This window comes from Phytophthora cinnamomi (assembly GCF_018691715.1).
Source record: "Phytophthora cinnamomi strain GKB4 chromosome Unknown Contig80, whole genome shotgun sequence".
Lineage (NCBI taxonomy): Eukaryota > Oomycota > Peronosporomycetes > Peronosporales > Peronosporaceae > Phytophthora > Phytophthora cinnamomi.
Genome location: NW_027151013.1, coordinates 16,330 through 34,575, shown reverse-complemented (window position 1 = coordinate 34,575; position 18,246 = coordinate 16,330). Strand labels below are relative to the sequence as shown.

The 18,246-nt window shown below is 53.2% G+C and overlaps 6 protein-coding genes across 7 annotated transcripts; 4 read left to right on the top strand and 2 right to left on the bottom strand.

Moving 5' to 3' along the window:
* Nucleotides 1-7,014: 7,014 nt before the first annotated feature.
* On the top strand, nt 7,015-7,731 carry IUM83_16075 (the record flags this gene model as incomplete). Of its 2 annotated transcripts, XM_067940933.1 has the most annotated exons (3): nt 7,015-7,158; nt 7,229-7,415; nt 7,478-7,731. In XM_067940933.1, 3 exons carry the CDS (start codon nt 7,015-7,017, stop codon nt 7,729-7,731), a joined length of 585 nt encoding a protein of 194 aa, XP_067785465.1. The 2 variants fall into 2 exon arrangements, with proteins under 2 accessions (XP_067785465.1, XP_067785466.1); XM_067940932.1 differs by lacking the exon at nt 7,015-7,158 and having other exon boundaries at nt 7,220-7,415.
* Nucleotides 7,732-8,453: 722 nt separating this feature from the next.
* IUM83_16074 (Armadillo-type fold) lies at nt 8,454-10,956 on the top strand (the record flags this gene model as incomplete). The annotated part of the gene is made up of 12 exons (XM_067940931.1): nt 8,454-8,537; nt 8,613-9,095; nt 9,159-9,272; nt 9,346-9,531; nt 9,612-9,744; nt 10,081-10,157; nt 10,230-10,298; nt 10,357-10,442; nt 10,553-10,629; nt 10,706-10,725; nt 10,805-10,836; nt 10,923-10,956. The coding sequence occupies 12 exons, from the start codon at nt 8,454-8,456 to the stop codon at nt 10,954-10,956; spliced, it is 1,395 nt and encodes a 464-aa protein (XP_067785464.1).
* Nucleotides 10,957-13,263: 2,307 nt separating this feature from the next.
* On the top strand, nt 13,264-14,279 carry IUM83_16073 (Armadillo-type fold; the record flags this gene model as incomplete). The annotated part of the gene is made up of 5 exons (XM_067940930.1): nt 13,264-13,452; nt 13,541-13,615; nt 13,693-13,734; nt 14,049-14,129; nt 14,217-14,279. 5 exons carry the CDS (start codon nt 13,264-13,266, stop codon nt 14,277-14,279), a joined length of 450 nt encoding a protein of 149 aa, XP_067785463.1.
* IUM83_16072 (Leucine-rich repeat-containing protein 72) lies at nt 14,036-14,719 on the bottom strand (the record flags this gene model as incomplete). Its single annotated transcript, XM_067940929.1, has 4 exons — nt 14,036-14,107; nt 14,187-14,504; nt 14,570-14,611; nt 14,714-14,719. 4 exons carry the CDS (start codon nt 14,717-14,719, stop codon nt 14,036-14,038), a joined length of 438 nt encoding a protein of 145 aa, XP_067785462.1.
* Nucleotides 14,720-15,326: 607 nt separating this feature from the next.
* IUM83_16071 (Protein phosphatase 1, regulatory subunit) lies at nt 15,327-16,237 on the bottom strand (the record flags this gene model as incomplete). Its single annotated transcript, XM_067940928.1, has 4 exons — nt 15,327-15,540; nt 15,609-15,860; nt 15,918-15,988; nt 16,055-16,237. 4 exons carry the CDS (start codon nt 16,235-16,237, stop codon nt 15,327-15,329), a joined length of 720 nt encoding a protein of 239 aa, XP_067785461.1.
* Nucleotides 16,238-16,520: 283 nt separating this feature from the next.
* IUM83_16070 (uncharacterized protein) lies at nt 16,521-17,016 on the top strand (the record flags this gene model as incomplete). Its single annotated transcript, XM_067940927.1, has 3 exons — nt 16,521-16,656; nt 16,720-16,855; nt 16,917-17,016. 3 exons carry the CDS (start codon nt 16,521-16,523, stop codon nt 17,014-17,016), a joined length of 372 nt encoding a protein of 123 aa, XP_067785480.1.
* Between the last annotated feature and the right edge of the window lie 1,230 nt (nt 17,017-18,246).

The following is an 18,246-nucleotide window of genomic DNA, read 5'->3' as shown; positions in this document are numbered from 1 at the left end:
TCGCTGTGTCGCCTACATCAAGGCGTGGTGCGCGGAAGTCCCAGGGTGCAGAGCGAGAACCCTGGATCAAGGCAGGCTCAGACCGAGCCAACTCTCGGGGCCACTCTGGTCTGAGGGGCGAGTGAAGACCGTTGTGCGGCTCTCAGTCTGAGCCGCCGGAGGAAGTGTCGTGACTGGAAGCGACTCGAAGCCGGAGTCGCTGAGCAAGGAGGAGGCTGTTAAGGCCCAGAGTCCAAGGGCCTGAGAAGAGAAGTGGACTAAGTGTGTGTGGAGTGAACGTGTTTATATTCAAGAAAACGGGGCACAGCGGACTCAGCACGTGCGTACAAGGGCCTTCCAAGCAAGGAGCAAGCTTCGTCTGGGGGCATCTGGGAACTGTCGAGTTCGGAGGCAGCTGGTGTGGCCGACGCAAGTCTGGGCCCACAGCGTAGCCTTAGGAAGAACCAAGTCAAGGGATTGCAAGAGTGAGGAACACACGCCTCACCCAGCTTGGGATCTGAGATCTAATCTCAGATTCTGAGTTGAGTGGTCTGAGATCGAGGTCTAGCCGCGAGGCTATTCCCTGATTTTGGAGCCCGCATCGCCACAGTACTAGTGTACTCAAGCTCGGCGCGCTGAGTAGGGAGCGCCGCCGGATCATCACCCACTGGCGAGCCGTCGGCGGCAAGTTGCTCCATCTCCTCGCGCCTCGCGAGTTCCCGTTCCCAAAGCTTGGCGCAGCTTAAACGGCATGCCTGGCCCGGCGAGTCATCAGGCGGCCGAGGTTTTATTCCGGCCGGGGTTGGATAACTCGGCCGATCAACTGCCGGTGGTTGCGCGGCGAGCCACTTCTGGTAGAGTTCGTACTCGCGCTGGAGCAAATCCTCGTCGCGAGATTCCTCAAATGCGGTCACCTGCCACTCTCGGTACTTGGTCGACTCCAACCGAGTGTACCCCTCATCATACGGGAGGTCCCCGATTGGGACCCACAGAAGCAGAGGCGTGTGAGCTCGGCAAGACAACAGCCGGTCGCTCACATTGGTCACTCGTACTCGAGAGACCTTGCCCCGTCTAAACGCTTTCACCGTGGGCACCAACGTCTCGGTCCGGCGTATCCACAGCTCGTGGGTCTCCTCCGAGGGTTGGCGCTTCGGTGTTCGATAGTCAACCCACTCGTGACCGGGGATGAGTAAATCCTCGGCGGGTCCGCTGTTGATGTGCGGACCGAGACTTCGTTCATCGAGCATGTTCTTCGTCTTGATGAGCGGAATGCTCACCTCGCCCGGCAGTTTGGCAGTCGCGTGGAACATGTCCAGGCGCACTCCAGCCGGAATCATAAAGTCGGTGCCGAGGACTACGTCCACACCGGCGCCATAATCCATAATCCACAATTCAAACTCGTACACTCGTTCCCAGCCGAGCGTCACTTTGACCAAGGCTCGGCGCTCTGTAGCCATCGTTCCTTTGGTAAACCCTTGTATTTCCATACAGCGGCCGTGACCCTGAATTTCACGCAGCCGCAACTTCTTTGCAAATCTCTCCAAGATCACACTCACATTCGCTCCTGTGTCCAAAAGGACTCGGGTGCGCACATCATTCACCGCGCCTCGGGCCAGAGCTCTCATCCGAGCCCTCTGGTCGAATTTCCACGCGGACCACCACCCCAGCCTCTCGCCCGGGAGTAGCTTCAGCACTCCACCGAGCTTTGGGCTGGTGCGTCCTACCGGCACCGCGCTTGAAACCCAAGCCTCTGTGCCACTTCCATCTTCATCTTCATCATTCGCGTCGCTCATTTCACCTCCACCGAGGTTTCCACCTCTCTCCTTTTCATTTTCCATCGGGTTCATACATTCCTTGTCATGGTTCGGCCATTTGCACTTCCCCACGAACGCGTAGACACAGTCTGCGTCGATCGCGGGTTTGGCTAACTGTGGCAGCCCGATTGGGACCAACCCAGTTTCAGTTGGCGGGCTGCCTAGTTTAAATGGCCACCGAAGACTAGGCCTTGGAGCTCGGGGGTGAGGTCCTTCTTCTCAACCTTCGTTCGAAGGAGAGAAGTGAGCGCTTGCAAAGCTTCACATTTTCCGACATCATGCACTTGCTGACATAGCTTGCAGCGACGGTAGCAGTAGTGGGCCGAGTGACCGAGCCCTCCGCATGCAGCGCACGGTCCATATTGACGGGGGCGACCCTCGCGGTTATCGCGGCCGAGGTTTCGATTTCCTCGGTCGACGTTTCGACCGGAGTCGCCATTCTTGCGCTGACGGTGGTCGGAGCGGGCATAGGTCCCGTCTGCCGCTGCACGTCTTTCATGATCGTTCGCCGCGGCTACGTGCCCACCTTCATCTTCGGAGTTGTAGTCATCACTATAGTCGCCGCCACTTTGATCGTCCTCAGAGTAGAGGCCGTTGCCATCTTCGCTCTCGCTACTGCTGTACGAGTGTCGGCGTGGTGACGAACGCTCGGTACGGCCACCCCTAGACCCTCGGACTTGGAGTTCGGTCATCATGTCGGCGAGCGAAGCCTCTGCCAACGAGATTCGCGGCACATGGCGCGAGTCATCGCGACGGCGGTCAAAGTCTCGGTCCCGACGATCGTATCGGTCGCGACGGTAACCGTCACGCGAAGAGTCGGTGCGTCGGTCATCGCGTCTGCGAGTACTCTCACGGCTTCTCGGTGGGTAAGCCGAAGTCTCGCGGGACTGTCCACGCTCTTCCAACTTCAAGATGTCATTAATCATGTCTTCCAACTCGTGAATGTCCCTCACTCGAACGTGGCAGAACCGCCGTTCGAGCCCTCGGTCCCCACACGACTCGAGGAATCGGTGCACATGGTCTTTCGCATCGAGACCACCCTTCTCGAACTGGAGGCCAGCGTTGCGAGCGTAGCCATTCAGTCGGTTTAGGTAGTCGCAAATGTGCTCGGCACCATCCCTCTTCGCAGAGTAGTACCGAGCCTTAGCAGACTGCTTGAATTGCGAACAGTAGTACTTAATGAAGGCGTCGCTGAGCAACTTCCACTGACGTTTGGTTTTCCTCGGAAGTTGACGGTACCAGTGAAGGGCACCATCCCGAAGGCTTAACTCAAACGCCATGCACCACTCGTTGGGCGGTGTGTGAGTGCCTTTCATCTCGTATACGAAAGCTGGGAGCCACTGCATCGAGTTTTCACTCTTGTTGCGGGCTCCGGAAAAATGTTTGATCTGAGCGAGGGGTCGGTGGGTCGCGAGCTCAAGTCTCGGCGTCGAGCTCAAGCGCTCCATCTCGCTCACCTCCCGGACCTGGCGGGCCAATTCGTCACTAGGACTGTCGCGGCCGTCAACGTGGTCCAGGTAATCATCCTCGTCAGAGGAGGCCGATCGAGGGGTGAACCGTCGGTCTGTTTTCCCGCGTTGTGTACTGCGAGTGGACTTCGACCCCTCGGTGCGCGAAATGCGTTCCGCGCGGCTCATCGACCGGGGAGTCACCATGTGCGAATCTTGGAAGTACGGCGTACCCTCGGTACGGACCGAAAACACACCATCAGTAGTCTGCCGTCTAGTCGAGCTCTCTGGTTTCTTCTGAGGTGTCTGTGGGAGTGGGACTTTCGACGGGTCGTCCTCCTCCTGCTCCGCCGAGGCCTTGGTTTGGCCAGCCAGGCCGATGTCTGTGGTGCCAAAGCTCAGACGGAGCTTGCGCTTCCACTTCTGGAGCTCACGGCCAGCTATGACAGGGGGCCAGTTACGGATTGCAGCATCCGAGGGGTGAGTTTGCGGCTCACACCCCATAGCCCGAATGAGCGAGACCGTGTCCTCGGCCACCTGAGTGGTATTGATAGAGTTTACTGGCCAGGCCAGCTCGCCCTTCAACTCCACCCAGATGGCTTGTCGGATTGACTTGGGCGACAATTGCTGCATCCACTCGCTTTCTTCCATCATTTGCTTGAACACTCGTCCAAGCACCTTGTTTGCAGCTGGAGTGCTGCCATTCGTCGGCGGTCGGTTGCCTTGGACAACTTGAGGACCCTTAGTAACCTGCACCAGGGCTTTCGAGCCCTCGGTGCCGTCCTCATAGTCGTCGTAGGCGTGGTCCGGCTCCGCCACTTCATCAAATTCTTCGACGAGGTTTCGCGAGAGCGAGCGGGGAACCCCGCTGTGTCCCGCGGACAACATCGCGTCTTCCTGGTCGTCCGTCTCCTGCATCGCTGCAGATGACTTCTCTTCCAGGTCATCATAGTCCATCATTTCATCTTTGGCGTCGGAATCTTCATCCACCGACTCTTCGAAGCTGACCGACCGTTCGGTGATCACCGACAACCGAGACGTCAAGTCGCTAGCGACGGTTGACGAGTACTCGGTGGGTCCGCGCGTCGACTTTGCCGGCGTTGCTGGTACCGCTGACTTGGATCCGTTCGCCATCTTGTTCTTGTTGTTCTTGTTCTCTTCCCTCTTCCCTCTTCTTCTTCCTTCTCTCCTCAATGCTCGTTAAGGGGCAATACCTACACAGACCGTAACAACAAACACTCGGTCACACCAGTCCCGGGTCGCGGCACCAGTTGTCGTGTAGGAATTCACGATTTTACGAGTCCTCGTCCCTCAGCCTCGACAAATGGGACGAGTCCTACCAACAACACACGCTTCCCTCGAAAGGTCGGCGAAGATTGTTGGGATTAAACCTGAAGACCAGGTCCGATCCCTTACACCGGGCTGGAAATATGCCTTGTGTTGAAGTATCGGTCAGGAAGGTAGAGCCTACACACAGGCACCGCCAGCCACGAGCAACGGCTGGGGTGCGTAAATATAAACGCTTTCGCGCTAAACCCACTGTGGTCCCTCAGAAAGGAAGGGTACCGGGCCGGTCAAGGCCTTTGACAGGGGCGCCGAGGTTAAACCTCGGCCAAAGAGTCAAACACACTGGGGGTCACGCCACGCACCCAGGTCAACGTACAAACGTACAGGGAGGACTCTCTACCTCCCAACACTCGGCCACTATTCACTCTTGGCCTTACCAGGGCGAACTCTCGGTCAATGTACCTTAAGCTCACCGGCAGACATACCCCGCGTCGGCCGAGCGTATCCTGACCCTACAGCGAAGCTAGCTAGACTTACCGTAGACGGACTTGACCCTGATGGCTTGGGGGGAATATTCTGCTCTGATTTAATAGTTAGAGGCGGTGAGGCCTCGACTATAACTAATCCCTAATGTCTATACAAATATCTAATATGGACCGAGCCTTCGGTCTAATCCTACAACCGGACGAGCCTTCGTCTTAAGTCCGGATTCCTAATAGGAGGCAAAAAGGGTATCCACTATGACTACCTGGAGGGCTCGGCGGGAATTTATTAGGACCCGCCGTGCCCCACAGTCACTAACTAGCTTTCTGTCACTCTGGCGCGGTAAATGTGAGTAGCCAATAGGAGACCTCGGTCTTCTCCTCTCAAAGCCTCGATGCCGTTAGACCTCGGTCCGGTGACTCCACTCCGCAGTCAAAACCCAATCTCACAGTGCCCTCGCCAGCCAAGTTGAGGCCATCAAGAGCAATGTCATAGGCAAGAAGGCGGTGGAAATGTACCACCGAGGAATCACTCGTTATCTGTGTTGGCTCTACCAACACAAGAGAAACGTGTTGAGCGATGAGCTTCTACATGCCGTTGAAGATGATCAGGAATGGTATTTCCAGCATGATGACACTGGTGTTGGATCTCTCAGAAGAAAAGCAGTACTCAAATTTATGCGTGCCAATAGAGCTGTGGCCCCAATTCAATACGATGTGCATGTTGCCGGCGATTTCGAAGAGGTTTTGATGTCGTTATGAAACTCTAAGGATGAGAAACCTGGTCAGTCCGCGTATGGTTCTATGCGCTCCAATTTGGTTCACTTATACCGTGCCTATGGACGTCTGATGAGCGTGGACTTCGCCACTGACTTGACCGTTTTTCTTAAGGGATTGAAGCGGACTGTTGCTCGCTGCAACCACAACAGTGGTGTGAAATTAACCGAGGGGAAAGAACCTCCGCCTTTTTCGGTGCTTCAACACCTCTGTCTGTCTATGCTGCAACATAGGAACGCCGGGCTCGTGTTTGCAAATATTTTCTATTGATCAGTTGGAATCTCATCTCCCGCGCGCTGAATGAGTGTGGCGTTGTTGAACTTCTACGATCTGTTCAATTGCAAAACGTGTGACAGCCGCATCTACCCGTTGATACTGGCTCAGCTCCGCTTTCTAGTGAGCACCATTCAAACCAAGAAGCTTCTGATACCCCAATCACAAACCTGCGTATGCAAAGCTCTCGCTTGACGCGAGTTCGTGCTGATTTTGCTATCGCTACCATGACTTTAGAACGTGCGTGGGAGCACTGGTGCTGTGGCACTCCATCGGGTAATTATGGACCATTCCGCTTTCTCCAGTGGCAAGATCTTTCATGTGCCACAAAACGCAAAAAAAAAAACTCTCGCACTACAGATGCATACCGGAGACCACGAAATATTTGTCCGATCGTAAAAACATAAATTACAACGTAAAAAGTATGGTAAAAACTGTCATTCAGCGCGCGGGAGCACTGCATCGTCGCCGCTAATTCGTTGCTGGCCACGCGGCCACCATTCACTTATTTGCAGGATGGTAGGAGGCCCCCACCAAAAGAACAGCGTTAAGGCGAAGGTGAGTTCACCCGCGAAACGAGACGCATGCACCACGTCTAATCATCTACTCTACTGTATGCAGGCCATCGCCGCGAGCGAAGATGCCGTTGCGAACGACAGCAGCCTCGCCGACGTGGCGGCTGAGTACAAGGTGTCGCCGCGCACGCTGTTGCGCTGGCGAAAAGCTGCGTCTGCGATCGCAGCTGCTCCGCCCTCGCGGAAATTCGTCCGCAGCGCCGCACGACGAGGGCCGTCGATACTGTATCCTGATATGGAGAGGAGGCAAGTTCGTCACATCCTACTGTACGGCTATGAGTTGACTGACCTTTGATCTGTTTATTGTAGGTTGCTAGAATGGGTGCATCAAATGAGAAAAAATAGAGCAAGATGCGTGACGAGTCAGTGTTTGCTAGTCATGGGACCGCGGTTTGAGCCGCGGCTGTTAGGTGAGCGCACTCAGCGCGCTGCCTACGAGTACTTGCGGCGGTTTCGAGACCGCAACAAGCTGTCCATTCGCCGCATCAACCACCGCGGCGTCAAGCAGCGCGAGGAGCTACAGGTACTGTGCCAGCGTGTGCTCGATTTTATTTACAGTACTGATATTTTATATTGATATTTGTATGAACCAGTTGGTGGCCGACGCGTTCGGGTGCGCCATGCGCTACGCGTTTGAGATGAACAGTGTCGTGTCCATCACGGCTGGTGACGATAAGTACAACTATGTATACAATATGGACCAAACGTCGATTTACATCGACATGAACCCGAGCACCACGATCTCTTTTCGGGGCGAACGTCATGTTGACGTTGTCCAATGTAAGTCTCTAACCATTTAAATGCGCAGTGTACTACTTTAAATTAATTTTTGTATTGATTAGCTATGTCAGCGAACTCGTTCCGAGCCTCCGTGTTTCTGTGTGCGTCGGCTACGGGGCGTAAGCTGCCCCCGTTAGTCGTGTTCAAGGGTGAGCCTGGCTACCACGTCCAAGCCGAGCTCGAGCGTCATTCTGCCCACCGCTCGGACAAGGTAGTGCTCACGGTTCAGGCGAACGCGTATTGCGACCAGCACGTCATGGAGGAGTGGATCCAAGAGGTTCGTGATTTTATTTCAGTGTCGGTGCCTACTGTATGACTTACAATTTGTATGATAGGTGTGGAGACCATCGGTCTGTGGCCCATCAGTGCTTCTGCTCGACAGCTTGAAGGTCCACAAGATGGCTTCAACGCGAGCATCGCTCGCAGCCTGCTGTACGGAACCTGAGTTCATCCCTCCTGGCATCAAAGGCCTTTCCCAGCCGATGGATGTCGCGGTAATGCGTGTGTTCAAGCACTTTACTAGGGAAATGTATGTGAGGTACCATGTAGATAACGATTTTTGCACCAATCCCACGCAGCGACGCAGTCTTATCACAGGCATCGTGGTTGCTGCGTGGGAATCTGTGCCGGTCGATGTGATTCGACGTGGTTTCGTCAAGGCTGGGCTCATTCCAGTCGGCCCACGGGTGCATTTGTCATTAACAAGACGGAATAAAAATTAGCTTTTTCGTGCAAGTTTTAGCATAAAGTTACGGTTGTACCTTTGAAAATCTATAGTATTCGACTTTTTACACGTCGGACAAAAATTGTGGGTCGGACAAATATCTTGTGGTCTCCGGTAATGATGGAAGTTCAAACGAGAGGCATTGCACGATCAATCTGGATTGACCACCCGACGATTGAGCAAGCGCGCAAAATTTACAGTACACTATACCTAAGTCAAGTGAAATTTGTTTTTATCCTACCAATGGTAGGATAAAAGGGCTGGGCTCAACGTCCAATTGGCGGGAGAAGTTGCGCAATAACGGAGCAGCAGCCATGCAGCGGCTCGAGCTGCTGCGCGCGAGCGCCACGGACGCGGACGCCGTGCGCCAGTACCTGCAGTCCATCGACGCGGACGAGGTGCGTCTCCTCCTCCTCCTCCTGCTCGTCCCTCTCCCACTGACCTCCTCCCTTTTCCTCCTCCTCCGGTCGCAGCTCGACGCGCTGCTGGACGGCATCGCCCCGCGCGACGCCAAGTGCGCCGCCTCCAAGGGCAAAGCCAGGGCCAAGGACCAGACCGCGTTCCTGGTGCAGGACGACTGGCTGCCGCTCGTGCAGCTGCTGGCGCAGTGCGACGCCACGCGGCTGCGCGCCGCCTGCAGGATCGTGCAGGAGCTGCGGCGCGGCAGCCCCAGCGAGCTGGAGAGCATGCAGCTGCTCACGGAGGTCACGCTGGGCTACGCGCGCGCGCTGGACGAGCTGCAGGAGCGCAGGGACAGCAGCAGAGGCGGCAGCAGGCGGCGGCTGCTGCTGGACGAGATCCGCGTGCTGCTGGACGTCGTCTTCTCCTTCCTGGCGGAGGTCGTGGAGGCCGCCAAGCCCACCAAGGTGCTGCCGCAGCTGCTGGGCCTCGTGCCCTACTTCCTGGGGCTCATGGGCGAGATCACGGGCGAGGAGGCGGACGCAGGCGTCCAGGAGGTGGCGAGCTGTGGAGATTTTTTTTTGTGTGGAGAGTTTGCTGATATTTTTTTGTTGTTGCAGAATTTGGCCAAGTTGCTGGAGCTGCCATGGAGCTGCCAGACGGTGCCGAGTCTGCTGGACGTGCTGGTGGACGACGCAGCGCTCATGTCGAGAGAGAGCTGGCAGCAGCTGCAGGTGCTGGTTTGTTTAAGGGAGGGTTTCGTGCGTGTCGGTGCTGATGAGGTTGTGTGTGTGCTTTTTTTTAAAGGAAAATGTGGAGCGCATGGTGACGACGTCGCCCGAGATGACGAGTGAGACGATGAACCCGGTGATTCGCGAGTGCGTCTTGGTGGCGAACGTGACCGGCGACCACAAGTGGATCAGTATCGCACGCTATTTGCTGAGGCAGTTACCCGTGCACCTGCGGCAAGAGGCTGAATTCAACCTGCTCATGGTACGTATGCTACGCGTATTCGTGCCAAAGAGATCGCTTGAGCTCACACCCTGAACGTTGATTGCTTTTTTGGGACGCAGAGTTTCCAGCAGTCTCCACGCATTGTTTCACTTGTGTGCGAGTCCATTCGTTCTAGCACAATATCGGAGTCAGCTGGCGTCGATATGACGGCCGCTACCAGTTTGTTCGACAGCGCATCTTTCAGCGAACTAGGTCTCGCATTAGACTGGTGTGACCTCTTGTTGCTGCTTCATTGCCTACAGGCGTCCAAACCCATCTTACACCACCGAACTTCGTCTTCTCGCGTCGCAACCGAAGCATCCGTGTTTACAGATATCGAACAGCTCGCGTGGCGGATATTGCAGAATGATATCAGGGTATTCACCAGTGCCTCATTACCACACAACGCAGGTTCTCGAACGGCGACGGAATCTATAGAGAAACATGTGCATGACCAAGTGGAACTTCTCCTGAATTTTTGCGGCAAGCAAATTCACGCTCGCGAGTGGAAAGCTCTACTTTTGATGGATATTTCTTTCTTTTGGATAGAGCAGAATGATACTGGTGACCACTCGCCATCAAAGTTTGCAACGGCGCTGCTGTTACTACAGGCGATCTTCGAAACGGTACGGGATCTGCTTTACTCAAGCTTCTTATACCGTTCATTTCTAATTCGACTCTGAAACTTGAATTTTCAGGCCTCAGAAACACGCTCGGAAGTGCTCAGCTGCTTATTTGAACGATCCCAAAATCCCACTCAAAGAAAGGTAATGTGGTTATTGGACTGCTATGTAGTCTATATAACTTACAGACACGTTGATGTAGATCGCTGGAGAAACTCTTTCACAACTATTTATTTCGCAATCAGGGAAGCTGTTCCCTCACATTAATGCTGTTCAAGACTGGCTCAGGTATCTATCTACCTACACACGACCATTTCACCTAAGTGTGAGATGGTCATGTCGTGGAGTCAACACCCAAGTGTGTTGAAGTCTGACATATTCTCTTATCTTGTGTATAGTATGCAGTTTCAGCGATCATTCGACAGCGCCCATGCTTTTTTTCTAATTGCTTCCCGTTTGGCAACGGTACATAAAGGTACACTTCTGTATGTAGGCTGCATTGTTTGTTTTACTCGAAAATTGAACTAACACGCGGTTTATGTGTCTACCAGATTTGTACAATTTTCTGATGGTATTCTTACGAAAGCTACTGTCAACTGGCAATCGATTGCACCAACAGTTTGCTGTTGACATGTGGTGCACGTGGTTAGACCATCGACTACCGTTTAGTGAGCAGCAAGAAGTACGTACATGAATTTGTGTTTCTGATTGTGGTTGTAGTAGTACTGGATGGTGACTGAACGGGCTACTAACTTCTTCTGTCTTCAGGAAGAAATTGTATCTGCCCTTAAAAACAGTATGACAGTTTGCCGCGACATCCAGGCGTGGTCATTTGGTCGCTTGGGGCAAGTATTCCAATCTAGTTGTGCTTCGATAGAGTGCCCCTCCATCTCCTTGCGCAAAAGCTCATGGGAAGAGCTCCATCGGTTCCTATCCCAAGAGGTTGGCAAGTTCATTCAGTCAACTACTTCGAGTATCGTGAGGTATGGGCATGGTGGCGATGGCGATAGTGGGGATGACGAGGAGGAGGATGCAGGTCTACAGCGGTTTCGATTCAACTCGCTCGATGCGTTTTATCAACAGAACGCTAGTTTGGATGGGGCAGCGTCGATAGGCTTGGTGTTCCAAAAGGTATTATCTTGCCTGATAGGATTCGAAAAAGCCGCATCGCGATCGAAGGTATCGTCGGATGGGGTTTCGATCGCGGGTCTCCACGAGAACGACGGCGATATCAAACAGTGGCTTGTTGACCTGGTTTCCAACTGGAAGTATTTCTTCCATTGGGTTTGTCAGGACTCTGATGAGTTATTGAACCAGCCAACGCAAGGTAGGCCCCGCGGAAAGAGCGCGTGGTGGAAGCTTGTAGCTCGTATCTACATCGGGTGTGCTGTGTGCAATGTTGCAATAGAACTGCTAATGCAGCAACAGCCTACTGGAGCCTCTCGAGACCAAGACAAGGCTGATCAGCTTTTAGTGGCCTTTAGTGGCGATGAAAGCGGTATTTCGGTGTGGTCGTTGATGGAAGTGGAGTTCAGCCTTCACCGGATGCTTCAAAAACTTGGTGCTCACTACACAAACGAAATGGAAACTAGCCTCTCGAAGGAACATGTCAAGGCTGTGTCGTACGGGCTCCACCGAGTGTTGCAGCCTGAAAAACGCCATATTCTGACTGCCATTAAGAATGCCCTACATGAAACAGCTCAAGAGAAGGCAGCTGCAGTTGATAGACCCAGCGGCATGTCATTTGACGCGGTTCTTTTCACAATAGACTCGTGCTGCAGCACTTTTGAAGACGAAGATTTGTACGGATCGTATTTTCCCCGCGACAGCGAGGCTGACGGATTATGGGAGGCAGGGTCCATCCTAGAAATGTTGTTGAGCATTTATCTCAATGTTCGTGATCGCACTGTCACAACTTCGGATCTCCCCAGTGACAATGAGAGTGATCAGGCGGCTTGCATATCCCAATTTTCAGTGTATGCGGACACAATTCTGGTGAAACTTCCTTTGTCAGCACGTCTTCTCGTGGCACCGGCCAAAAATGCGAAGGCAGTAGTGTTGCTGGACTCGAAACGAGGTGAAGAGATGCTGGAGCATGTTTGCGCAGCGATTGGACGAACACTGGAGATGATGATAAAACCACACCTCGAGTCAGTGCACGACCGTATTGGAGTCGTACTGCAGAATGTTGTGTGGATCGACCAATATCAACAACCCGAAGGTGCCAGCCGCTGCACCTTTGTACGCCTGTCACACTACTTCCTGGGCGACGTGAAGAAGTTCGTCCAACTGGATGGGTTTACGAAGCTAGGGGTGGCTTGTGCAGCGCTCAGTAAACGGTTATGTGCTATCGGTGCTGAAATAGTGGACTTGAACACGGCTCCCTCGTATTGGGATGCACTCTCTTCCCTTGCTTACGACATCTTGTGCGACAATGTGGTCTACAACCCGCGACTTTTTCGACTTCTTTCGAGTATTTGCCTCCCAACTCACCTCGCGCGCCGTATTAACACGTTTGTAACGATGGAGAGCAAGATTGAAGGTATAATTCAGGCGTGTGGATTTGACTCAAGAGCGAATGTTGCCAACCCGACGGATATGAACGAAAATCATTGTAAGCGCAGAACACCTTCCAAGGATAAGAGATAGGAAAAGGACTCCCGTGCGCCGGAAGCGTCTCCGTCAAGATTTTGATGCCAGGTCTCCCTATGGCCTGCAAGTGGAATCTGACTCGGACTCCAGCGCTAGTTACTCTTCTGACTCCGACGTATCTGTTAGGTCGGACGATTCCAGCGCAATTACTGACACAAACTGTAGCATCGGCAGGTTCAACCAAACTGGTTTGCCCAACCGAAATCGAATCCCACACGTCCAGTCGCAAGCTAGCCAAAGCATCGCGATCCTGGCTATATTGACTGTGCTCGAACAATCCCAGTCCTCGCTGCTCAGTGCCATCACTGCCAAGAACAGCGGGAGCAAGCCCTGCATGCTTCCCTCTCACCAGGAAATTCTGCGTTACATTTGTATTCACGAGTTAGTCAACCAAGCCATTTGCGACAGCCCTGATTTTTCCTGGGGGACCCGGAAAGTATTGCTGAAGGTGCTTCATATGATCGAACTTGGACTGCGTATCGGCAAAGCGAGTGGTGCTTTGCGAAGGGGAGATGGCCTTGAATGCGGTCTCCAGCCCGATACGACGATCTGCATTTTTGAAGCCTCGGTAGTGTCAGCCTTAAAATCTCGTACATGGGTTGCCGGCATCAAGGATGCTAGTCAAGACTCGGGGACGAAATCCAAGGTAAGTTTTGTCAAACTTCAGGTCGTCTGAAATATTTAATTTGAACAGAGCTTCTGTTCACGTACCATTCCCCGATGTGTGAATCTAGGTGTCTGCAACCCTTCTCAAGATGGATATATTTTTCCTGCAAATTCCGGTGACCGCGCAATCATGGCTCAAGGAGGTACGCTAGATCTAAGTTGATGTGTCGATCGCAATTTCTAACGTCGTAAAAATTCTTTATCTACTTACTGTCTGTAGAGTTCGCTCTCTGACGTCTCAAAGGATCACCTAAAGGCACTGGTAGGATTAGTAAGAGAGGATCGTGCCGACAGACCCAGCAAACGTTCGCCAAGGAAAGGCAAAGGCGAGACAACGTTTGCTTGGCGTTGTCCCGATCGTGAGGAAGCGTCGGAAGCGTCTGCGCAGCCGTCACCCTATTATCGATGCGTTCCTCAACGAAGAGGATGGCGCAGACGCGTTTGCGGATTTGGAAGATTTTATTGAATAGAGCGGGGAGACAGAGTGTCACTTGCTGCTCTCCGGCGGGTACGCCAAATTCTTTGTATCAGCTGACAGTTTTGTGTGTTTCCGTTTGTTTGCCTTACAATTGATAGTTGCGACGCACAAGTTTAGTGGTTTGGGGAGTCTGCCTGGCTAAGTACTTGGTGAAGTCCTGCCATGATACCCAAGAACGTGTAAGCTATCGTGGAGCTACTTGGTCGATATGAAGCATAGGTTCCTTGATGACGTACCTTTTGCCGAATTTTGTACTTTCCGGCCAGAGCTTCAGTGATATGTTCGCTTTCAGATTTCAGTTCGCTGAACTGGGAGCTACAATCTCTTGAACCTGATGCTGACGGATGCACTGAAGTCTTCTCACGCGTGAAAGCTGTCATGTAGAAGCGAGTGCGTGGGGTCGACGTTGAAAGCGCTTCCCAAGGCTCTTGGGTGGCATCAGCCGAACTGGGTACGCGAGAAGATCTGGACCTGCTAGATGAGTGATCGCCATCCGCTAAGGCTTGCAGGTGGTAGCCCTGTTGAGACAACTCAAGACTCTCCTTGACAAGTTGCTGCTCATGCCAACATTCGCATTAATCAGTCAGACGGGTGTAGTTCCAAGAAACTTCAAACGTACCGCTGCTCGTGCATCGTTGGTGTCGAGGGATTGCAGTCGTCGCTTAAAAGGAGTCAGAAGCAAAACGTGTGAGTTCAATGACATGCGGAGGGACAACTGTCATCGGAGACGAGAAGGCAAAGGAATCTCGATCGGAGAACTTACTTGCATGATAGCACACTTGTCAAAGCAGGCTGCTGCTTGTTGCTGCAGTTCTTGGGGACTCAGAACGTCACATCGCAGCTGCTTCAACTCGAAGAACTACAAGATATGAGGTGAGTATCGTGATCGCTCTGATGATTGATGCAGCCAACAGCCTACCTGAACAAACAGTTTCCACTGAATGTTACCAGGAGTGGGCAATAGATTCTCCAGAGGAAGTGCATCGCTTTGCTTCCCTTCGGGTTGGATCCCGTTGTACGAGACTGCGTAGCCGCGTGTGCGAAGGTATCGACGCACCTGCCCCAAGCTTTCTTGAGTGATTCCACTGCAGACACAAAACATCCTGAGTCGAATATCCTGCGAAACATCAAAACGGTTCACAGCGCACCTATTCTTCGCCGCTTCGAGCGATTGGAAGTATTTCTTGAGTTCTGTGACTTCCCAGTCGCTCAGACTTGGAATTTCGTCGGCTTTGTTGTTGTTGCCGGATCTTCTGGAGGTCGAAGTGGCAGACAGAGCTTGTTGCTGGGTACGTTTCAGCTCTTCGTGTTCTCGCTCGGCTGCCTCATGGGCTTGCTTCTGTTTCCGCAAGCAGGTCAGAGTAACCAGACCATCGTCAGCTGATGCACGGAACACCAAGTTCGAAGCACAAGTTCCGTGCCTGGTGCTCTCGCTGGATGGCTGCCACCTCCCTGAACAGCATCTTCACGGTTCCGGATAGCGCTTGCGGTGGTGCACCAGCCACAGTCCCAGACTGCTTGTTCCTACCCTTCTTGGGGCCGTGTTGGTTGGCGTGGATATCTCCATCGTCAACACCATGTATCTGCCATCTGCACACGACGACAAAAGGCAATTCATTGGACCTTCTCACCCCACGACATGATCCGCGACGATTTACCTGGCTGCTTTTGCGCGCTCTTCATCCGTGATTACATGACGATCCAGAACATCCAACGACGGAATAGCTCGAATGACTTGCAAGCGGTAATTCTCCTCCTCAACTACTGGGTTACCGAACAAATCGAGGTCTCGCAAGTGTGACAATCGACTTAGCACGTCGAGCGTGCCCTGCAAGTCTTTCAGTTTGTTGTCATACAGTCGAAGCTCGCGAAGAAATTTAAAGTGAGGCAGGGAGGAGCCTTCAAGCGACCTACCCAACTGTAAGTTAGTCAGGCGTTGAAAGCGTGATGGCACAATGCTTTCTTACCGTATGCAATTGTTTTGAGCGAAGAGCTGCTTGATTCTAAAGCAGCCGTCCAACCCATCAAGCTCCTGGACCTGGTAGCTCACAACGCTTGTGAGACGGAGGCATCAAGAAATGCCGATTCAAGCTTGACGACGCACCTGATTGCCGTTTATCCAGAGCACCTCCAGATTGACGAAGGCGTCGAAGTTGGCGATTTTGTCGATGCGCTTGTTCGCCATGTACAGCTCCGTGCAGTTTTTCACATACTTGTGATTCTTGATAGGCAGCTCCGCGTGCGGATCGGAGAGCCGAAGCTTCCGCGGTGCACTTGCTAGGGCCATTCGAGCTCAATGACAGAATCGCAACTCGGAGTGAGTGCAGCATGAGACCTTTTTTTATAGACCGATGATCGGGATATCTCGGTTTGAGAACTATTGCAATGCCTACTATGGATATCCTACAACGGATATCTGAGCGTTTTGGGAACTTGCTACAAAGTGCATTTTTAGCGGAATACTTTTCTTAGGTCGCCTTGGCTGCTCAAGGACAAACTGCTGTTGAGAAACGTACCACACAAAGCATTGATCGACGTGGTGGCAGGCAGTTCAAGAATTATCGAGCAAGATGACCAATATGTATGCGTCGTACAACAAGACCAACAACATTGGCGCTCTCATTGGAAACTGGGTCGAAGAGGACGCTCTACACGACAGAACGGGCTACTCCCGTCGCAAAATTCCTGCACCGCTATTCGCGCCAGGTGAGAGCTTCGTATCGCTGCGCGGTTTTGGGAACTGGGAGCTCACTGCCTTGATTTTCACAGATCGGAAAGAGTCTCGCATCGAATCGACCCACAAGCGTGTTCTGCTACACGAGGTTTCTGCGGCGCTAACCTGCAACAGTCACGCGAGTGAAATCACGCCACCGCCATTTGAGACCACGCTCCAAGCGAGCACGCGGTACGGCGACTATGCGGCAGAAAAATCTGGCCCTGGGCCGCGAAGTTCTCTTCGAGACCAGTACTTGGGTGAGACTGCTAGGCGTCTGCACAGTGAACAGCGCGCACGAGAGCGTGAAGAAGACGAGCTCGAACGTCAAGAAGCAGCGCGGATTACAGTAACGAAGAGTTCCTTTTTGCCTGTGGATACTTCAGCGTTGGTCATGAAGCGTGTTCCTCGAGGACGTAATGGTTCGCTCTCTCGGCAGGTCGACCGGAACGTTCAGCACTTGACGAAGGCCGAGACTGACAGCATCGACCAAATGAAGCTGGATCTCCTCCAGGGTGCGCCCGTTACCAGGTACTCGTACGCAATGACCACAGGCGTCGGCCTCGACTTCCCCACTACTGTCTCTCGGACGGCAGCAATGCATTTGGTCGTTCAAGCACGTTCACGAACGAGATCAACGATCCCTCTAAGCGTCATGGCGAGGCGACAGAGCCTGGCTGCATGCACGACGAGAGGATTGGCGCAAGTGTTCACCAGCGCACGGCCCTAACGAGACTCCTCCACTTGATAAAGTCTGACCCCGGCACCAGCAAACACCTTATGGATACGCTAAGGTATGGCCCAGTGAAGTCGGAGCGAGCAGAGCAGCCTCAACAGGAAGAAGGACATCGAGCTTCATGAGTTCCGAGCGGCGTTTTCAGCAACAGGAGCAGCTCTTCCTGCGAATAGTGCCATCCGTGGGCTGCCGGCCGTTCTGACTGACAAGGAAGTGATTCACATCTTTATGTACTTTGACGCCGACAACATCGGCGCTATCCAGCTAGCATCCTTCCTGGATTACTGTGCTAGTTCCGGCGAGAAGCTGCCATTCAACTCGCAGTAGTGCCAAGAACAGTTGTAGCTGGCGCAGAGTGAACATATCGATTCTTCATCTATTACTTGAGCTCCATTCTACTGCTTCAAAAATCGTTTGACCTCCGCTGAGTTGAGGAACTTAGCGTACAGGGGCGCAATGTCATTGTAGAAAGGGTTCGGCCCGCTCAAAGTGCTCTGGCGAGGCATCACCGCCGATGGACTCGTACTCGCTGGTGCTGCCTGAGCAGGGGTAGAAATTGTAGGTCTCGACTCTCTTGGGCTCCTTGGACTTCGTACACGCTTGTTGTTGGAAGCGATTGTCGCTTGTGCCAGAGATCGAGGTGTCCGAATGACATCCTCACCCACTGCACTCTGGTCACGCCCGACTTGCTGCCCAGAACGTTTATTCGCCTCGACCATAACTACCTTAGAGTTGTCATCTTTGTGAGCTTCGACAATCGATTCATCGGTGGCGGAAGTAATCGACGTAACCATGTCACCAATGGAGTTAGCCTTCTCTTCAGCGGGTGGCGCGCTTGGTTCATCGG